The sequence below is a fragment of the Bufo gargarizans genome, chromosome 5 (assembly GCF_014858855.1).
Source record: "Bufo gargarizans isolate SCDJY-AF-19 chromosome 5, ASM1485885v1, whole genome shotgun sequence".
NCBI classification, from domain to species: Eukaryota; Metazoa; Chordata; class Amphibia; order Anura; family Bufonidae; genus Bufo; species Bufo gargarizans.
The window spans coordinates 366621304-366639518 of NC_058084.1; the positions used below are offsets into that span (position 1 = coordinate 366621304).

At 47.0% G+C, this 18215-nt stretch overlaps 1 protein-coding gene across 3 annotated transcripts in view; it reads right to left on the reverse strand.

Annotated features, from left to right (window-relative positions):
- TOP2B (DNA topoisomerase II beta) overlaps positions 1-18215 on the reverse strand; it is a 90011-nt gene that overhangs the window by 50385 nt on the left and 21411 nt on the right. For all 3 annotated transcript variants that reach the window (XM_044293178.1, XM_044293177.1, XM_044293179.1), the window contains exons 3-14: positions 17168-17258; positions 16437-16500; positions 15236-15381; positions 14953-15050; positions 13372-13584; positions 13117-13290; positions 11293-11394; positions 10435-10572; positions 9479-9617; positions 8500-8657; positions 1254-1379; positions 61-171 (exon numbers count right to left, since the gene is read on the reverse strand). In XM_044293178.1, coding sequence (XP_044149113.1) covers positions 61-171; positions 1254-1379; positions 8500-8657; positions 9479-9617; positions 10435-10572; positions 11293-11394; positions 13117-13290; positions 13372-13584; positions 14953-15050; positions 15236-15381; positions 16437-16500; positions 17168-17258 — 1560 coding nt within the window. The remainder of the gene's footprint in view (positions 1-60; positions 172-1253; positions 1380-8499; positions 8658-9478; positions 9618-10434; positions 10573-11292; positions 11395-13116; positions 13291-13371; positions 13585-14952; positions 15051-15235; positions 15382-16436; positions 16501-17167; positions 17259-18215) is intronic.

The window sequence follows — 18215 nt, forward strand, 5'->3', positions numbered from 1 at the left end:
AAAAGGTGCCCCAACAAGAAGAATGACTACTAAGATGGAAACAAGGGTTTTACTGTGTACCTTAACAATTGGGGTAATAAACTCCTCTAGAAAATTGTGTTTCAACAGAGACGGCCAGTTGTGATGGAAAAAATTAATTAATAAACCTTTAATGTGAGAGCCATCTTGATCCTGTTTAAAGAAATAAGATTCATGGAAGAGATCACATAGGACTGGAACGAGTAACCGCTTTTAAAAACCATGCAGAAGTCTATAAAACTAGATTCATGTAAATCGCTGCCAAATTTCAGTTGCAGAATCTGTACTTAAATTTCACAACAATGTAAAGTACAATGGAAGTGAAGACGTGTCAGCAGGCCCAACCATAAGCAGGCATAGCGACTGGTAGGGTTGATATGGCCGATTAAAATGACATCTGAGAAATTTAAAACCTTTACCTTTATTGCCCAAATCTGTAGTACTTTAGCAGTTTTGCTAATTAGGGCTCGGTGCACCACAACTCCTCCGCTTTCCCCACTTTGACACTTGACTGCCATGTCCATGCATATTCAGTGCATTCTTTCCTGGCCCTGGAATCCTGCCCATGAGCTACAAATTCTGTAATTCTGTGCATGTGCAGTACACCCCTTCAGGTTTTCCTGCTGCCAAGATCATCTCGGCAGTGCGATAACACAAAGGAGATGTGCGTGCAGCAATTACAGAATCTATGGCGCACTGTGGGATTACAGTGTAAGGCAAGAGCCCAAAAAGGAACCAAGCCTATCATCACTACTCTGAATGTACAGGGGTTTAAATGGATTAGGTACAATCAACAGCAAAAGTTAGGCTATTTTCACACCAGCGTTTTCAATTCCGCTATTGAGATCAGTCATAGGATCTCAATAGCGGAAGAAAACGCTTTAGTTTTGTCCCCATTCATTGTCAATAGGGACAAAACTGAACTGAACGAAAAGGAATGCAGCAAAATGTATTCTGTTCCATTTGGTTGCACCCCCATCGCAGACAGAAAAACACTGCAAGCAAAGTTTTTCTATCCGCGATGTGGTGCGGAGCAAGACGGATCAGTTTTCTCTGATATGATTGAATGGCTATTTAAGACATAATACAACCGGATCAGTTCATGACGGATGCATGCGGTTGTATTATTGTAATGGAAGCGTTTTTGCAGATCCATGACGGATCCGCAAAAAACTCTAGTGTGAAAGTAGCCTTAGCAGTAATCCATTTGTGAGTGATGGTTCACTGATATTTACCTGATCAGTCATAATCATGATCTTTCCATAACGCAAAGACTTGAGGGACTCCTGATCATCATAGCTTTTCTTATATTGGAGGCCAACAATTTTAATAATATTGTTGATTTCTGCATTCTCCATAATCTGATGAGAAATGGAAAGAGAAAGACTATAAACAAAGATCATTTTGCATATTTAAAGATGTTAATCATAGCAAACCTAGAATATTACACCAGTATTATACAAAAGAGTCACATTCAAAGGTCACGATCCATTGTAAAACACATTTTACTGAATAATTCATCAAAATGGGAATTATTGAACTTTATTAAAATCCACTGATACATAAATGCCCTAATATTGCAACCAAGAATCTAGAAAACCAGTTAGAAACCTTTGATATTAGTAGATTGTGTTTCAACAATAAATTTATAGACTTAATAAGCCCTATTTTTCACGCAAAAAAGTCCAGTAGTATCTAATACTGGACCCCTATCAACATTGATGTTGTTTCAATTTATGGACACACGTGCCATGTGTCAAAAGGTTAGAAGCTGCTCAACAGCATTCAATGTTCAAACTATACATATGGCTTATTAAAAAAAACGATTACTGCATCTGATAATTGAGGAATTCTCTAAATCTGGCACAATACTGAAAGATAATCTTAAAGGGGTTATCCAATAATACATATTGATTATCTATCCTCAGGATTGGCGGGGGGAGCTGTTAGAAGAGGTCAGGCGCTCTGTGAGGCATTGCAGCTCAGCCTACTGAAGTGAATGGGGCTGAGCTGCAATGCCAAGCACAGCCGCTATATCATATACAGCCCTGTGCTTGGAGAGCTGCTAGGACCCAGATTCGCTCCCCAAAAGCTCAGGAAGGGCGTGGGCTCCCTGACACAAATGATCAAACCCTCGCTGATCTGATAATGATGACCTATCATGAAGATAGGTCATCATTGTCGTTTCACGGTTAACCTCTTTAAAATTTCTGCAAACCAGACAGAGCAGAGATACCATAATTTGATTCCACACCCTGGAAGTTTCTACGCTACGGTAAGGAGCGATATATATCAACCCCAGGAGAAACAGAGAGGTCTAGTGCGTCTCTGTTGTCCCTGATGGTTCTGAAAGAAAAAGAAAAAAAGTTAAAATCAAAAACTAAAACAAGGAGAAAACAACCCTGCAGAGCAGGGAGTGTCTTGCCTCCTTGGACACTAAGCAAAAAACTGGCAGTCTCTCTCTCCAGGCTGAGGGTATAGCTGCTGGAGGAGGGGCTTAACAGTTTTCACTTAGTGTCACGCCTCCTAGGGAGTTGAGCTATACCCAAGGTCTCCTGTGTCCCCCAAGGAATATGGGCGAGAAAACGAGATTTTTGTATAACTTACCAGTAAAATCTCTTTCTCGCTCTTCCTTGGGGGACACAGGAACCTTGGGTATAGCTTATCTCCATAGGAGGCGTGACACTAAGTAAAAGACTGTTAAGCCCCTCCTCCAGCAGCTATACCCTCAGCCTGGAGAGAGAGACTTCCAGTTATGTGCCCAAGTAGTGAAAGACAAAGGCAAGGAGTAACCAAACCAACACCAACAAGTCAAAAAAACACCCGTAGGGCAAGCAAAAAACAATGGGCGGGCGCTGTGTCCCCCAAGGAAGAGCGAGAAAGAGATTTTACTGGTAAGTTATACAAAAATCTCGTTTACTCGCCCAATTCCTTGGGGGACACAGGAACCTTGGGACGTTCAAAAGCAGTCCACAAATAGGGAGGGACCACAATCCAAGGCGAACAAAGCACCCTAGACATTAAGGCACCGCCGCCTGCAAGACCAGGCGGCCCAAAGCAGCATCCGCCGAGGCATAAGTGTTCACCCTGTAAAACTTGGTGAACGTGTGCAAGAAGACCAGGTGGCAGCCTTGCACAGCTGTTCAGCCGAGGCACGATTACGCTGAGCCCAGGAAGCCCCGACCGCTCTGGTAGAATGAGCGGTAACACCAAAGGGCGGTTCCCTGCCCCTAGCACGGTAAGCCTCAACGATAGCCATCTTGAGGAAGCGGGCAACAACCACCTTAGACGCCGCCAGCCCCCTGCGCGGACCCTCCGGAACCACAAACAGAGAATCCGAGCGTCGAAAGGGTCTGGTCACATCCAGGTAGATCCTGAGAGCCCAAACAACATCCAGACGGTGAAGATCCCGTTCCCGAGGATGCGACGGGGACGGACACAGAGAAGGAAGGACAATATCTTCATTCAGGTGAAAGGCGGACACCACCTTTGGAAGAAAATCCGGAACTGGGCGGAGAACCACTTTGTCCTGGTGAAAAACCAAGAAGGGCTCCACGCAAGAAAGAGCCGCCAACTCAGACACACGCCGAAGAGACGTGATGGCAACGAGAAAGAAAACTTTGCAAGACAACAAGCGAGGGGAAACCTTGCGCAGAGGCTTGAAAGGGGAAGATTGGAGAGCCGTCAGTACAATGTTAAGATCCCAAGCAGGAACGGAAGGGCGATACGGGGGAGCACAGTGAGCAACCCCCTGAAGAAAGGTCTTAACTGGACCGAGCGGAGCCAGAGGGCGCTGAAAAAGGACCGAAAGAGCCGAAATCTGACCCTTTAGGGTACTGAGACCCAAGCCCAGATCCAGACCAGACTGCAAAAAGGATAAAACCGTGGGAAGGGAAAAACGCAGAGGAGGAATCCCCAAGGTCTCGCAGAAGGTTAAATAGGCCCGCCAGGTACGGTAATAAATCCTGGACGATGCCGGTTTACGCGCACGAATCATGGTACGGACCACGTCAGCAGAAAACCCCCGCCGCGTCAGGACCGCGGTTTCAATAGCCACGCCGCTAAACGTAGCGACCCTAAATGCTGGTGGAAGATCGGCCCCTGAGAGAGGAGGTCGTCTCTGAGAGGCAGAGGCAAGGGAGCGTCTGCCAGAAGCAACATAAGGTCGGCGTACCAAGGACGACGCGGCCAGTCCGGGGCTATCAGGATTGCTGGCGTGCCCTCCGCCGCGATCTTCCGAAGGACCCGTGGAAGAAGAGGCAGGGGCGGAAACACGTAGAGGAGCGAAAACTCTGTCCAGGGGAGGACGAGCGCGTCCGCGCCGTAAGCGTCCGGATCCTTGGCCCTGGCCATGTAGGTGGGAAGCTTGTGGTTGAATCTGGAGGCCATGAGATCCACGTCCGGACGACCCCAACGGAGACAAAGAGACTCGAAGACGTCGGGGTGCAGAGACCACTCCCCCGGGTCGATCGTCGTCCGGCTGAGGAAATCCGCCGCCCAATTGTCCACCCCCGGGATGTAAAATGGCCGAAAGGGCAGGACCATGAACCTCCGCCCAGCGAAGGATTAGAGACACCTCCCTCATCGCCGCCGCGCTGCGAGTGCCCCCCTGATGATTTATGTACGCCACAGCCGTGGCATTGTCCGATTGGACCCGAACTGGGCGACCCCGAAGCAACGAAGTCCAGTGCCGGAGCGAGAGGAGGATGGCCCTCAGCTCCAGAACGTTGATCGGCAGTCTGGACTCCGATGGAGACCAAGTGCCCTGGACGGACCGAGGAGGAAACACTCCCCCCCAACCCCGCAGACTGGCATCGGTGGTAATCACCAACCAAGTTATTGGCAGGAAAGACTTCCCCAGGAGAGGGGTCCGCAGCCACCAGAGGAGAGAGGAGAGAGGAGCGAACCTGGGGGGGAAGGGGAAAATGCCGATCCAGACTCTCCTGGGACTTGTCCCAGGCGGACAGAATGGCCGTCTGAAAGGTGCGGGAGTGGTACTGTGCGTAAGGAATCGCTTCGAAGCAGGACACCATCTGTCCCAGGACCCGCATGCTGAACCGGAAGGAAGGACGGCGGTGGGACAGAAGGCTCCGAACCGACCGATGAAGGAGCTGGCGCTTTTCCAACGGAAGCCGAACCACCGCTGAATCCGTATCCAGCAGCATCCCCAGAAAGACCAATTGCCTGGATGGAACAAGAGAGGATTTGGGTAGGTTGATAATCCAACCGAACCGGCGCAAGGTTTGCAGCGAGAGATCCACACTGGCGGAAGTCAGTGACAGAGAAGGCGCCTTGATTAGGAGATCGTCCAGATACGGAAGTAGAAAAACTCCCCTGGAACGAAGTAAGGCGAGGACAGGGGCAAGGACCTTTGTGAAAACACGAGGGGCCGTCGCCAGCCCGAAGGGAAGGGCAACGAACTGGTAGTGGTCGGACCCCACTGCAAAGCGCAGAAAGCACTGATGACACCGCACGATTGGAATATGAAGGTAGGCGTCCTGGATGTCGATGGAGGCCAGGAACTCCCCCTATTCCAGAGAGGCCACCACCGACCTGAGAGACTCCATCCGGAATCGCTGAAGACGAAGGAAGCGGTTCAGCCGTTTTAGATCCAGAATGGGACGCACCGAACCTTCCTTCTTGGGGACCACAAAAAGGTTTGAATAGAACCCCTTGAACCTGTCTCCCATAGGAACCGGGGCGATGATTCCTTTGTCCAGAAGGGTGTGAACGGCAGCAAAGAAATCGGCCGCCCCTCGGGGATCCTGGGGAACCCGGGAACGAAAGAACCGAACTGGGGGAAGGGACGCAAACTCGAGTTTGTACCCGGAAGACACAACCTCGAGGGCCCAGGCGTCGGAGACGTGCGCCTGCCAGAAGTCCCTGAACAGGAGGAGACGTCCCCCCACCCGGGTGGGTGGGGGCGCACCTTCAGGCGGGGGCCTGCTTGGTCGCGGGAGCGCGAGCAGGTTGTGACTTGCGCCAGGAGGGCTGGGTCCGAAAAAAGGGTTTTTTACGCCTGTCCTGGACAGGGTTAGTGGATGGACCTGAAGCGGTGCGAGGTGCGGAAGCCCTACGAGAAGACCTGAAGCGGGAGAAGGTGGGACGACCACGAGTGGCGCTTCTAGCCTTAGATTGGGGAAGATGAGTACTCTTCCCCCCCGTGGCTTCAGAGATGATTTCATCCAAGCGGGTCCCGAACAAACGAGAACCAGTGAAGGGAAGGCTAGTAAGAGACCGCTTTGACGCGGCGTCCGCCGACCAAACCTTTAACCAAAGCTCCCTTCTAGCCGAAACGGCCAGGGCAGATGAACGGGCAATGAGAGCCCCCGCATCCAGGGACGCTTCACAGACAAATTTACCGGCCTGAACGATAAGTTGAGCCAGAGCACGGAGATCTTGAATAGGGACGTCGGATTCAAGCTCCAGATCCAGCTGAGACGCCCACTCTGAAACCGCTTTTCCAGCCCAAGCGGAGGCAAAGATTGGCCTAAGAGCGGAACCGGAGGCCGCAAAGATACCCTTTGTAAGGGCCTCTATACGGCGATCCTCAGTAGATTGTAAGGAAGAACCATCCGCAACGGGAATAGCCGTGCTCTTAGACAGACGGGCCACAGGGGGATCGACCTTAGGAGGTGACGCCCAGTTAGAAATGCAATCCGCCGGGAACGGATAACAGACATCCAACTTTTTTGGCGGGGTAAACCGTGCATCAGGACGGGCCCAGGCCTTAGAAACCACTGACGAAAAGTCAGCATGGAGGGGAAAAACTGCAGACGCCTGTTTTTGGTGAAAAAAGGAAACACTGGTCTTTTCCGGATCAGGGGGATCATCGTGAATCTTAAAAGTATCACGGATATTGCTAATAAGATGGCCCACGGCAGAGGCCAGTTTTGAAGGCAGTGCCGAGTCCATATCCTAATCGGAATCGACTAGCTCCCCTTCAGAGGGCAAATCCTGTAAAGAGGAAGGACCCGACTGAGAACGCACCCTTGGGGGGGATACAGAAGCATCTGAGGATGACCGGTGATCCACCCTCGGCCGCTTCTGGGGTTGACGGGCTCTGGAGGAGTCGCCTGCAGAGAGAGACTCAGACGGGTCGGCTAAAACAGCGGACCCGGAGGGCCCAGCAGGGGAATCATCCAGCTGCGGTAATGGCAACGCCTCTGCAAGTCGGCCCACAATGCTAGTGAGACTAACCACAGCCTGGGACAGGGATCTAGCCCAGTCAGGGGGATCCAAGAGGCCAGGGGGTGACACAACAGATGGCGGACCCTGCAATGGGTCTTTGCAAGCCGAGCAATGCGGGTCAGACTGCCCTTGAGGAAGGGGCGCCTTACACGCGGTGCAGGTATGATACCAAGGTCCCACAGGCACTAAGGGGTCAGACATGTTGGTTGGAAGCAATATGTCCAGGCCAGAGGGCTGCAGTGTTAGAGAGGGTCAACAGTCCTACCAGGTCACAGTGGGAGCAGACGACCGCGGCACAGCAGACGAACAGCAGCGGCAACCTGAAGCAAGATCCGTCCTGCACACAGCAGCAAGCAGGCACGAGAAGAGGCGGGGCTAGTGAGGAGCGGGAGAAGGGACGTCCGCCCCTTAACTGAATCCCAGAAGCACATGGTAAGCGGCATGAAAACTCCGCCCCCCCCGCCGATACTTTTCGCGCGCGCGAACAAAAATGTCGCCTGCTGCCGAACCCCGATGCTATAGCCCTCCGTCTGAAGACAGGAGCCGAAGGAGAGGACCCGCGTTGCCGCCCCTGTAGTAACCCTCCCCCATAGACGCCGCTCAGCCTGCACCAGAGAGCGCCGACAGGTCGATAGGCCCGCCCCTGAATCGGAGCAACGGAGGCCAGCAGACGGTAGGAGCCAGCTAACGGGGACAGCGGAGGGGGGAGGAGGGAGCGGAGGAGAGAGGAGAGAAAGGAGGGGGGGAGCGGAACGGCTGTACAGCCACCTCACCATTCGGCGACTTCACCCTCTTGTCCATCCAGCTGGGACGCCCCTTCAGCCACTGACACAGAAGTGGCAGCAGCTGGAGAGGGACTTGCAGGTGGGCGACCCTGTGCTGGCGGGATGCAGGGGAGCATGGGCTGCCCTGGTCCTCCTTTTCTTCTGTGGGGGAGGCAGCAGGGCGGATAACCGGCCCTGGCGCAGCTCAACCCCGGGAAAACAGAGAGGTCTACTGCGACTCTGTTGTCCCTGTGGAAAAAAACAAATGAAAAAGAAAAAATTAAAATAAAAAAATCTTTGCAAAGACAGCTCTGCAGTGCAGAGAGTGTCTTGCCTCCTTGACACTAAGCAAAAAACTGGAAGTCTCTCTCTCCAGGCTGAGGGTATAGCTGCTGGAGGAGGGGCTTAACAGTCTTTTACTTAGTGTCACGCCTCCTATGGAGATAAGCTATACCCAAGGTTCCTGTGTCCCCCAAGGAATTGGGCGAGAAATATATTTTATGCTTACTGAAAAATATACACTCACCTGTTTGTGAGAAGCTTCTCGAACATTGAGGATTTTTCCACGGAGAGGGAACACGCCATATCGGTCACGACCAATAACGCCCAGTCCAGACACAGCCAGAGATTTGGCAGAGTCTCCTTCAGTCAGAATTAGAGTGCAGTCCAAGGAATGTTTACCACCTAAGAAAAGTGGGAAGAAATGAGAAGCCCAGCTCAAGTCACTAGATAAAGGCAAGTCACTACAGTCCTTACAATACAGGTTCGTCTTTCCGAAGAGAGACACCCAGAAACAAGCGCTTCTGCCCCTTCACAGTAGCCAAGTGCTTCTGCTCCTTCACAGTAAAGACAGGTGGGGGACAAAAGTACTCTAAGCACTGGCTGTTTAGCAACTGTGCACCATAGCCAGGCTATGGGCTGTGCGCTGCGATTGGCCAGTGCTGCAGCAAGGGACACGCCTCCTACAAAAAAATCAGTCCAGTACAACAGACGGAGCTGAGACACCGGAGCCTATACCGGGCGAACGGAGCAGCGCTCAGGCATACTAGTAAGTGCAGGGGGACCCCTGGGCAACGCTCTGCCCACAGATAGAGTTAGTTTTTAGTTTGTATACTAGTGAAAGGTCCTCTTTAAACACAACATCTTAGCAGCAGTGTCTATCCAGAATCAGACATTTGTCTTGCATTAGAGGATCAGGTTACTGCTTTATTCACCCCAATGCTTCACAATGCCGTGGAGTAATTCCTGCTATTGTATGGACAATAAAAATCAGTGCATTATGACTGACATCTCACCAGTATCGGACTTAATATGTGGAGGTTACAATAGGGAATGGAAGGAACAGCAGGAAACAGAGTCACAATTATGTACCAGTAAGAAGCATTTTCTTCCAAACAGATTGCAGATGAAAATGTGTTCTGTTTTGTGCAATCCCATTAAAGTTGTGTAAATGATCAAGTGTATAGTTACAGCAGTGCTACAGTATGGGCACATACAAGACTTACCAGCATCGTTTGCATCATCCAATTTGGGAATGCCTTTAATTTTGCTGTGCTTCACAGAAGAACACTTCTTATTTAGCTGTGTCTGAGCCTTAAATTTGACCCAATTTAAAATGCTCTCCACTATGCCACAATTTGAAGCCTAAACAAACAAAAAAGCTCAAAAACTTAGAAGGGAAAAAAAAACAAAACAGTAAAGCTACTTTCACACTTACGTTGTGAGGATCCGGCAGGCAGTTCTGTCGCCGGAACTGCCTGTCGGATCCGGAAATCCATATGCAAACTGATATCATTTGTAGACTGACAAATGCAGTGAAATATCGGATCAGTCTCTCCAGTGTCATCCAGAAAAACTGACCCGGTATTTATTATTTTCACATTTTTAAAAGTTCTGCGCAGACTGGGAAACCGGGTCAATGCGGCAATTTTAATGCTGGATCCGGCACCAATACATTTCAATGGAAATTAATGCCGGCATTCCTGCAAGTGTTCTGGAATTTTGGACGGAGAAAATACTGCAGCATGCTGCGGTATTTTCTCTGGCCAAATACCGTAAGAGAGACTGAACTGATGCATCCTGAATGGAATGCTCTCCATTCAGAATGCATTAGGATCAAACTGATCATTTTTTTCCGGTATTGAGCCCCTAGGACGAAACTCAATACCGGAAAATAATAACGCTAGTGTGAAAGTCCCCTAACACACTGTTAACTTGTTGTCAATAATAGTTTTGGGGACAAAAAAAAAACTAAATATTAAAAGGGTACATCCAGTGACTGCATTAGTCACTTGCAATGGCTAATGCTTGCTGGCTATTTTCCTCATGGTGTCTGCAAATCAGCCCCACGTGATCAGTAATAATAGCCTAGCTGCATGGTCAGAGGTAGTCCGAAAACCAGCATATGAAGAGCTGATTTCCACCACAGCCGACAAGACAATAGAAGTTTAGACACACTCACTGCTTTTGCAAATTTCTCAGAAAGCGGGCACTTTGAGCCAAAACTTTTTGCTTGCAGGGTCATGTTCTCCTTTGTCTGAGAGTCAAAGGTAGGGTTCTCAATCAAACAATTGACAAAGACCCATACGTGATTCTTCACCTGGGGGGAAAAAAACAAACAATTGAGGCAGACAATACATAAAAATCAGTCACGTGCGAGACTGTAAAGTTAGTATACTATAGCATCAAGTTAGTTTCTCAGAAAAGGTGCAATTTAATCTGATGTGACCATCCATATGCCTTTTTACAGGCAAGTCTAAGTGCTGCATGGGTCTCTGAGAGTCGCGCTCCTGCTCCAATGGCGTGGACCTGCAGAAGCTCGGGACATTTAACATCTTAGAATCCATGGTCAGTAGCAACCGTGGCATCCAAGTGGTTTAGAGGGATAGAACTCTAAATTAATGAGTTCTATGAAGGCCCCAGGCCTGCCTGCAGTGTATATGCATCAGGCTGGGCCACTCTGGTGCAGTCTGCTGGTAACAGTCAGTATAGCTCTGACAGTATAATATTCCGTTCAAATCTCCTTGTGAAACAAGTAAAAAGTTTTTAAAAAGTCTCATTAAAGAAAAACAATTCCAAGTAATAAAATAAAATAAAAAGTATAGCTTTTTTTCCATTGAAAAATTGCAAAAATAAAATCCCTTCTACATATTTAGTGTGTCTTATAGTCCGAAAAATCTTGTAATTACTAAAACAGAAATGTCCAGAGAGGAGGAAGGGCATTTATTGTTGCATCTTCAACATGATTAGCTGGAGTAGTAAAAAGCAATGAAAATACAAATAAATAATAGTTGATATAATCCATAAAACATATTAGTACCTGGAATGGCTTCACAGAAACTCCAGCTTTGTTCTTTTTCTTCACAACTTCAATAAGTTTAGATACGATCTGATCCACTACATAATCGACGTGTCTACCACCCTGCATCATAAGACATAGGTAAGCTGTCCGAGCAGTGACTGGAGCATCTCTTAGAACACAGAATAGATAACTAATCCTCAAAGGCATATTTCCAGAATTGCCAGAAAGTGTATGAAGTATTAAAAATAAAACAAGAACAAAAAAACTAGAACCACAAGCAATCTGCTGTAACACAACTTAAATGGAACCTATCACCGGGATTTTGTGTATAGAGCTGAGGTCATAGGTTGCTAGATGGCCGCTAGCACATCCGTGATACCCAGTCCCCATAGCTCTGTGTGCTTTTATTGTGTAAAAAAAACAAAAAACAACGATTTGATACATATGCAAATTAACCTGAGTCGAGTCCTGTCCCTGACTCATCTCACATACAGGACCCATCTCAAGTTAATTTGCGTATGTATCAAATAGTTTTTTTTACACAATAAAAGCACACAGAGCTATGGAGACTGGGTATTGCAGATGTGCTAGCGGCCATCTAGCAACCCATGTCCTCAGCTTTATACCCAAAATCAAGGTGACAGGTTCCCTTTAAAGAGACCTTTCACCTCTCCTGACATACATTCCCCATGTAACAATAATTCTGGGGCTTCTATTTTTATGTCTCTATGTTCTGCCATTCCATTATTATTTCTACTAGAAGTTATGAATGAATTGCTAGCTGTCCGCAGTAAGGGTACAGAGGGGAGGTAACGAGTTTGGGGGGGGGGGGGGGGGTGTACCTGCACAGACTCACTCTATCCAATCAGTGCTGCCATTTTCAGACTGTGTAGGTACACACCCCCAACTGGTTACCTCCCCTCTGTACCCTTACTGCAGACTGCTAGCAATTCAGTCATAACTTCTAGTAGAAATAATAAAGGAATGGCACAACATAGAGCCATAAGAATATATGTTCTGGGATTGTTATTACATGGGGAATGCATGTAGCTATTAAAACAGGCATGTCAGGAATGGTGAAAGGTCCTCTTTAAAGGTGCGGCCAGTTAGACATATCATAAATTGATATGTAAACAATTGATCAGAGGCTGCATCCTGGCATACAAAAGTGACAATTTGTTACGCAAGCAGCATTATGTGTAAAAAAATAAACAAAAAATTAAAACAATGGCGACTTAAATTTCATGCCGCTTTCGTCAGTTTTGAAAAAGTAGGAAGGGGCTTTAGGGGAGGGGGTGTGGCCTTTTGCAGCACAACTGATTTATCATAACTTATGCCAGAAACTCACCCATTGCTGGTGTAGATTTGCTTTTATTACACACAGACTCTTAAAGAGGACCTTTCACCTGGGAAAACATTGTGAACTAAGTATCCTGACATATACAGCGGCGCGCAGGGATCTCACTGCACTTACTATTATCCCTGGGAGAAAAAAGCCTCCCAGGCTGTGAGCTGTGCGCTGCGATTGGCCAGCGCTACAGCCTAGGAGGAGGAGACGCCCAGCAGAACAAGGGCAGTCTCCTCCTACTATAACCTACTGAGCGAAGATACCGGAGGACATAACGGGAAAACGGAGCGGCGACCAGGGATAATAGTAAGTGCAGTGAGATCCCTGGGCGCCGTTGTATATGTCAGGATACTTAGTTCACAATGTTTTTCCAGGTGAAAGGTCCTCTTTAAATTTTGATCACTTATGAAGTGTCAGTCTTAATAAATCCCCCCATGAGTTTAATAAAACAATATTCATAGCTAAAAGATCCAGGTGCACCAATGCACACTTACCTTTGTGGTAGCTATACTATTTACAAAACTGATCTGCTGAAAGCCTTTTTCACTCAGGGTGAGACACACATCCCACCGGTCGTTCACAACTTCATGGATAACTTTCAGTGCTACACCCGTCTCATCCAGTTTCTCCTTTACGTAAAGATCTACGTAACTGCGGAAACCATTCACCTGTAAAACCAAGTGACAATTAATGGGAAGCCGTAGCTAACCTAACAGGTTTACCATCTAAACTCCCTTTATCCAACTTACAGGAAGTTTTTTTCCATTTAGCATGACTCGAACGCCTTTGCAGGAGCCAGCGACGTCATAAGCCCTTCTGGTTAGGAAAGCCACGGTATCCTTGTCTAGCTTCTCCATTTTGAATTTTGATAAATCTGGCTGGAATGTGATACACGTGTAGTCATCCCCATCAAAGTGCTTGATCTTCGGTTCTGTGGTCTTTTGCATATTGTTCATCCAGGTCTTAAGGAAAAAACAGACCCGTTAGTGTGCTGACCATGTAATCTCATGTTATTCATGGACATAAAAAGGACTGAAGACCCCAGCACATGCAGTCCCTCCCTTAACCCCTTTATTCACTATTTCTCAGAACCCAATTCCCCTCATTCCATATCGGTACAGAAACAGATACTGGCTGCCGTTTTATCTGTACTACCTTCTTTTAGGAAAGATGACTGGACCATTATTTAATCTTTTGTGTCCCTCCTATTTCCTCAGATTGCACGCTCTAGATCAGGGATCGGCAGCCTCCGGCACTCCAGCCGTTCTGAAACTACAGAAACCTCTTTACAACAGCTGAGATAGCGTGTATGCTGGGAGTTGTAGTTTCACAGCAGCTGCAGTGGTGAAGCGTGCTGATCCCTGCTGACAGCACAATGACACCAGTGAAAAGTGAAGGATTTCTGATCAGACCAAAGCTTTGAACATTAAAACAGGGTGACAGCATTTTATTAGGAGTGCTGCTAATCTTAAAGTCATTCAATTCTATAGGAAATAAGAGACAGTTATAAGGGGTAATAAAATGAGTAAGAAATGTAGCTCTGTTGGGGAAGTGAGATTATGTATGGTACTGTCCATCCTAAAACAATACGTTTTGGTGGGTTCATGCCGACTGACCCAGGGCATCCGCACATAACATTCATTTGAATCATGTGGCTGCCTGTGGCTTACAAGTATAAGATCTGATTGCAGAGTGAGAGAAAATACAGATGCACTGCAATCAGCTGGCTGCCATGCCAGCTTCTGAAGAAGGTGTTGTCTTTATGAGACAAACCCTGGGACGGTGTTACAAAGTGGATCTCTCACATTGGAGGACCTATCACTTCTGCGCAGTACACACACAGAAGATGTGCTCCAGGAGAACTGAAAGGGGTTCTACGGGCTCTTATATTGATAAGTCATCAATATCAGATTGGCGGGGGTCTGACACCAGGCACCCCCGCCGATTGCTGTATGAGGAGAAAGCGCGCGCCGCCCCCCTTCTCACCGTTGCCGTTTATGGCAAAGCAGCAACGAACAGGAAGAGAGATGGCATGTGCGCGTCGTCTCCTCATACAGCTGATCAGCGGGGGTGCCTGGCGTCGGACCCCCGCCAATCTGATATTGACGACCTATCCTGAGGATAGGTCATCAATATGGGATACCTCGGAGAACCCCTTGAATAAATGCCATCAGATTTTCCCACAGATCATAGCTGATTGGGACTAACTTCCTGTGATCAGTTTATCAGGTGACCAACAAAAATGGAACCTCCCGAGCAAACAACCCCTTTATTAAAGACTCTATGGGTGTGAAAAATACTTGCCACAGACTCCAGACCTAAATACAAACCTGTTTAAAGCTGTGTTTGTATTCTTTGCAGGCAGTTTCCACTGTGAATTTTGTACTGAAAATATTGCAAAGTTTAGCACCATAACCATTACGGCCACCTGCAAAAAAAAAAAAAAAAAACATGAAAAGAGAAACCTGCAAAGAAAGTGTGAACACTACACAATAAAACCCTGTGACAGCGTCCCCACCTTCCCTGCCAGCACTGAATCGGCAGAATCCAAATAATATGGCTCATTCATAAACAGAAATACATTTTTTCCTATACAGAAAACTGTAAACTTGCCTGTAACTTTTTTCTCCTCATCATCGTAGTTGCTGGAAGTTAATAGCTGGCCAAATATCAGCGCAGGGACATAGACCTTCTCTACTTTATGTTCTACCACTGGAATTCCTTTGCCATTGTTCCAAATACTAATGATATTGGAGTCCCTGTGAAACAAGGCAAAAATATTAAAGGTTTGGGAGAATAATCACTTGTTTGAAAACCCAAAAATGAAGGCTCATATTGGTCCACCCCTCCATTCACTTCTATGGGGCTGATGAAGAAAGCGAGTCAGCAGCAGTGCTTTAGAAATGTGCTTGTTATGGGTCATCTGCCGAAAAATCGGCAGGTGTAAAACCACCACACCCAGAGCACCCTGTGATCGTGGGAAGAATGCAGGACTACAGTGGTCCACAAAAGCAGGGTGGATTTCAACCATTTACAGTCACAAACATTCAATTTTAAACCAGAAATATCACCTCCACGAGTGAGGGCAAAAATCGCCCAAAACAGATGGATTGGACACAGAAACTTAGATATGCCACCTTTAAGAGGTCCTTTAATAAGCTATACTATGCAGCTCGTTTTGCCATTATTAATGTTTTTATTTTGTAATGCGGTTTGTTGGAAAAAATGAAAACCAACTGATCCGGATGTTGGATGTGAAAACAGCCTTAGGCCTCTTGCACACAGCCGTTGTGCTCCTGTGGCCGTATTGTGGGCCGCATATGGCGGTTCCGCAATACACAGGGCACAGGCCGTGTGCATTCAGCATCACGGATGCGGACCCTCTGCAATATGTTGGCACTGCACAACAGTCCTGACTGTGTATGTCAGCACAGCTCTGAGTGCCGACAGTGGGTGATTGGGGAAAGGGGGAGGGCAGTAGGAAAATAAAAAATGGTGATGTGGACTCCTTATGTGCAGCACGACTCATGTGTTACATCAGATAATAGTCCTGTAGTCCTGGATCATGGCGACAGATTCCATTATAAAGCATTGACGCAGGTTTTACATAATTAAATATAACACAATCAAGGACTAGTGATTTACTGGTGATTTATGAAGAAATTCTCTCTAAAGGAAAACTGAAGGAAAAAACATGAAACCTATTAAAATAGTAAAGGCTTCCCTTGGCGCAGTCAGATTCCCTATAAAACAAACTAGAGAGAACTAGCAATAATTAACGGACAGAATAGAAAGATATTTGTTTTTTACTTACGGATCAATCGAAATTTTAATGCAGCTCATGTTTTTATCCCTCTGCTTATTGTCGGCTGCATTGACTGTAAAATGAAAAGAAAATTAGTTTCAAGCCAACCAAGAAAATGAACAGGCAGTAAATATTGCTCATTAAAACCCGATACGCTACTTGTTACTCCAGTAATAGTGATAGAACGGTCTACGGTCGCCTAGCCGTACGGTATATCAAGTAAGCTGCGTGGTATACTGCTAGAGTCCATAAAGGACACTCTTTGTAACATACCGGCCAGAGAATCCTAAACAGAAGACCCCTGTATTAAGTCAGGGTTACCTAATAGGGCGTAGGAAACTGAGTCTTCTAAACTAAACAACCCCTTTAAGGGCTCATGCACACAAGCACATGTATTTTGCGGTCTGCAAAAAACGGATCCGCCAAAAATACGGACGTCGTCCGTGTGTATTCCATGTTTTTTCGGAATGGAACAGCTGGTCCCTAATAGAACAGTACTATAATAGAACATGTTCTATTTTTTTGTAGAAGAGAAATACGGAAATGGAATGCACACAGTAACTTCCGTTTTTTTTTTCACTGACCCATTGAAATGAATGGTTCTGCATACGGTCCTAAAAAAAAACGGAAAGGACATGGAAAGAAAATACGTTTGTGTGCATGAGCCCTAAATGAAACAGCAATTACACCTTTACCATCTCTAAAAACAGACATAACATATGTAACGCCACACAACTCACCCAGAATTTCATCAAAAATTTTATATAATCCTGGTACATAGGTAATGTCCCGGCAATTCATCCCGATGTCTTCATCAAAAACCCACATTGCCTAGACACAGAATTGGGATAGATTTAAAATGAAATAATTACAGTATTGCTTTAATCATGGCACAATCCTACATGGTGTGACCCTTTATTATCCCACAGCGTGTTCAATGGGCTGTTAACACATTTTCTTACAAGTCTCAGAGAAGGAAGTACATATACTGACACGACAAGCCAGAGATGCTCCAGACTTTTATGGAGCCAATAATGATCCTTCTCCTGCACGACCCTTGTGACAATTACCTTCACCAACGGACGGCTGCAGCGACTTCACTCATTAACAATAAAAACACTGCATAAAATGAAGCACCCCGCAGAGAATACTAATGATCACCATGTCACTTAACACTTCAGATCCCTTTGAGCGACAACAGCTCTTTAATGCATTACCAACGATGCTGAAGAAAATACAGGCATTACTGAGGACTTACATTCGAATTCTTATGATGGAATTAGATATCAGGCAGTGTCAATCTAACTTCCTAACGTTGCAGGATCACAGAGCATGTGTATGAGTTACTAGAGTGGTGAATTGGAGGTACAGAAATTCCCTTACATCCTCAGAATCACTTCCCTTGGGATGGGTGACCCCATCATTGCTTACTGACTCACCCTAATAGAACTGTCTCCCCACAAGTGCACACAGAGTAGAGGAGATGCTACACCCCCAAGTCTCTGTAGCACATCCTAAGACCCAGCAGCAGCATGGACAATATTATACAGCAGTACAGAGCCACGTTGCCGTGAATCCAGCACCGAGGTGACACAGAAAACGGTCTGTGTGTGTCTGTGCCTATGTCTTCCTCCAGCAGCTGCTACTCTTTCTCGCCTGTCCTCCTCTATAGGCCTCTATGGGCAGCATGTAACCTGATCCCTCAGTGAGCTGATATTCTGTCTCACCCACTAATAACCAGTGCAGGAGGGAGGAGAAGAAGAAGAGGCTCAGAGGAGAAAGAGGACA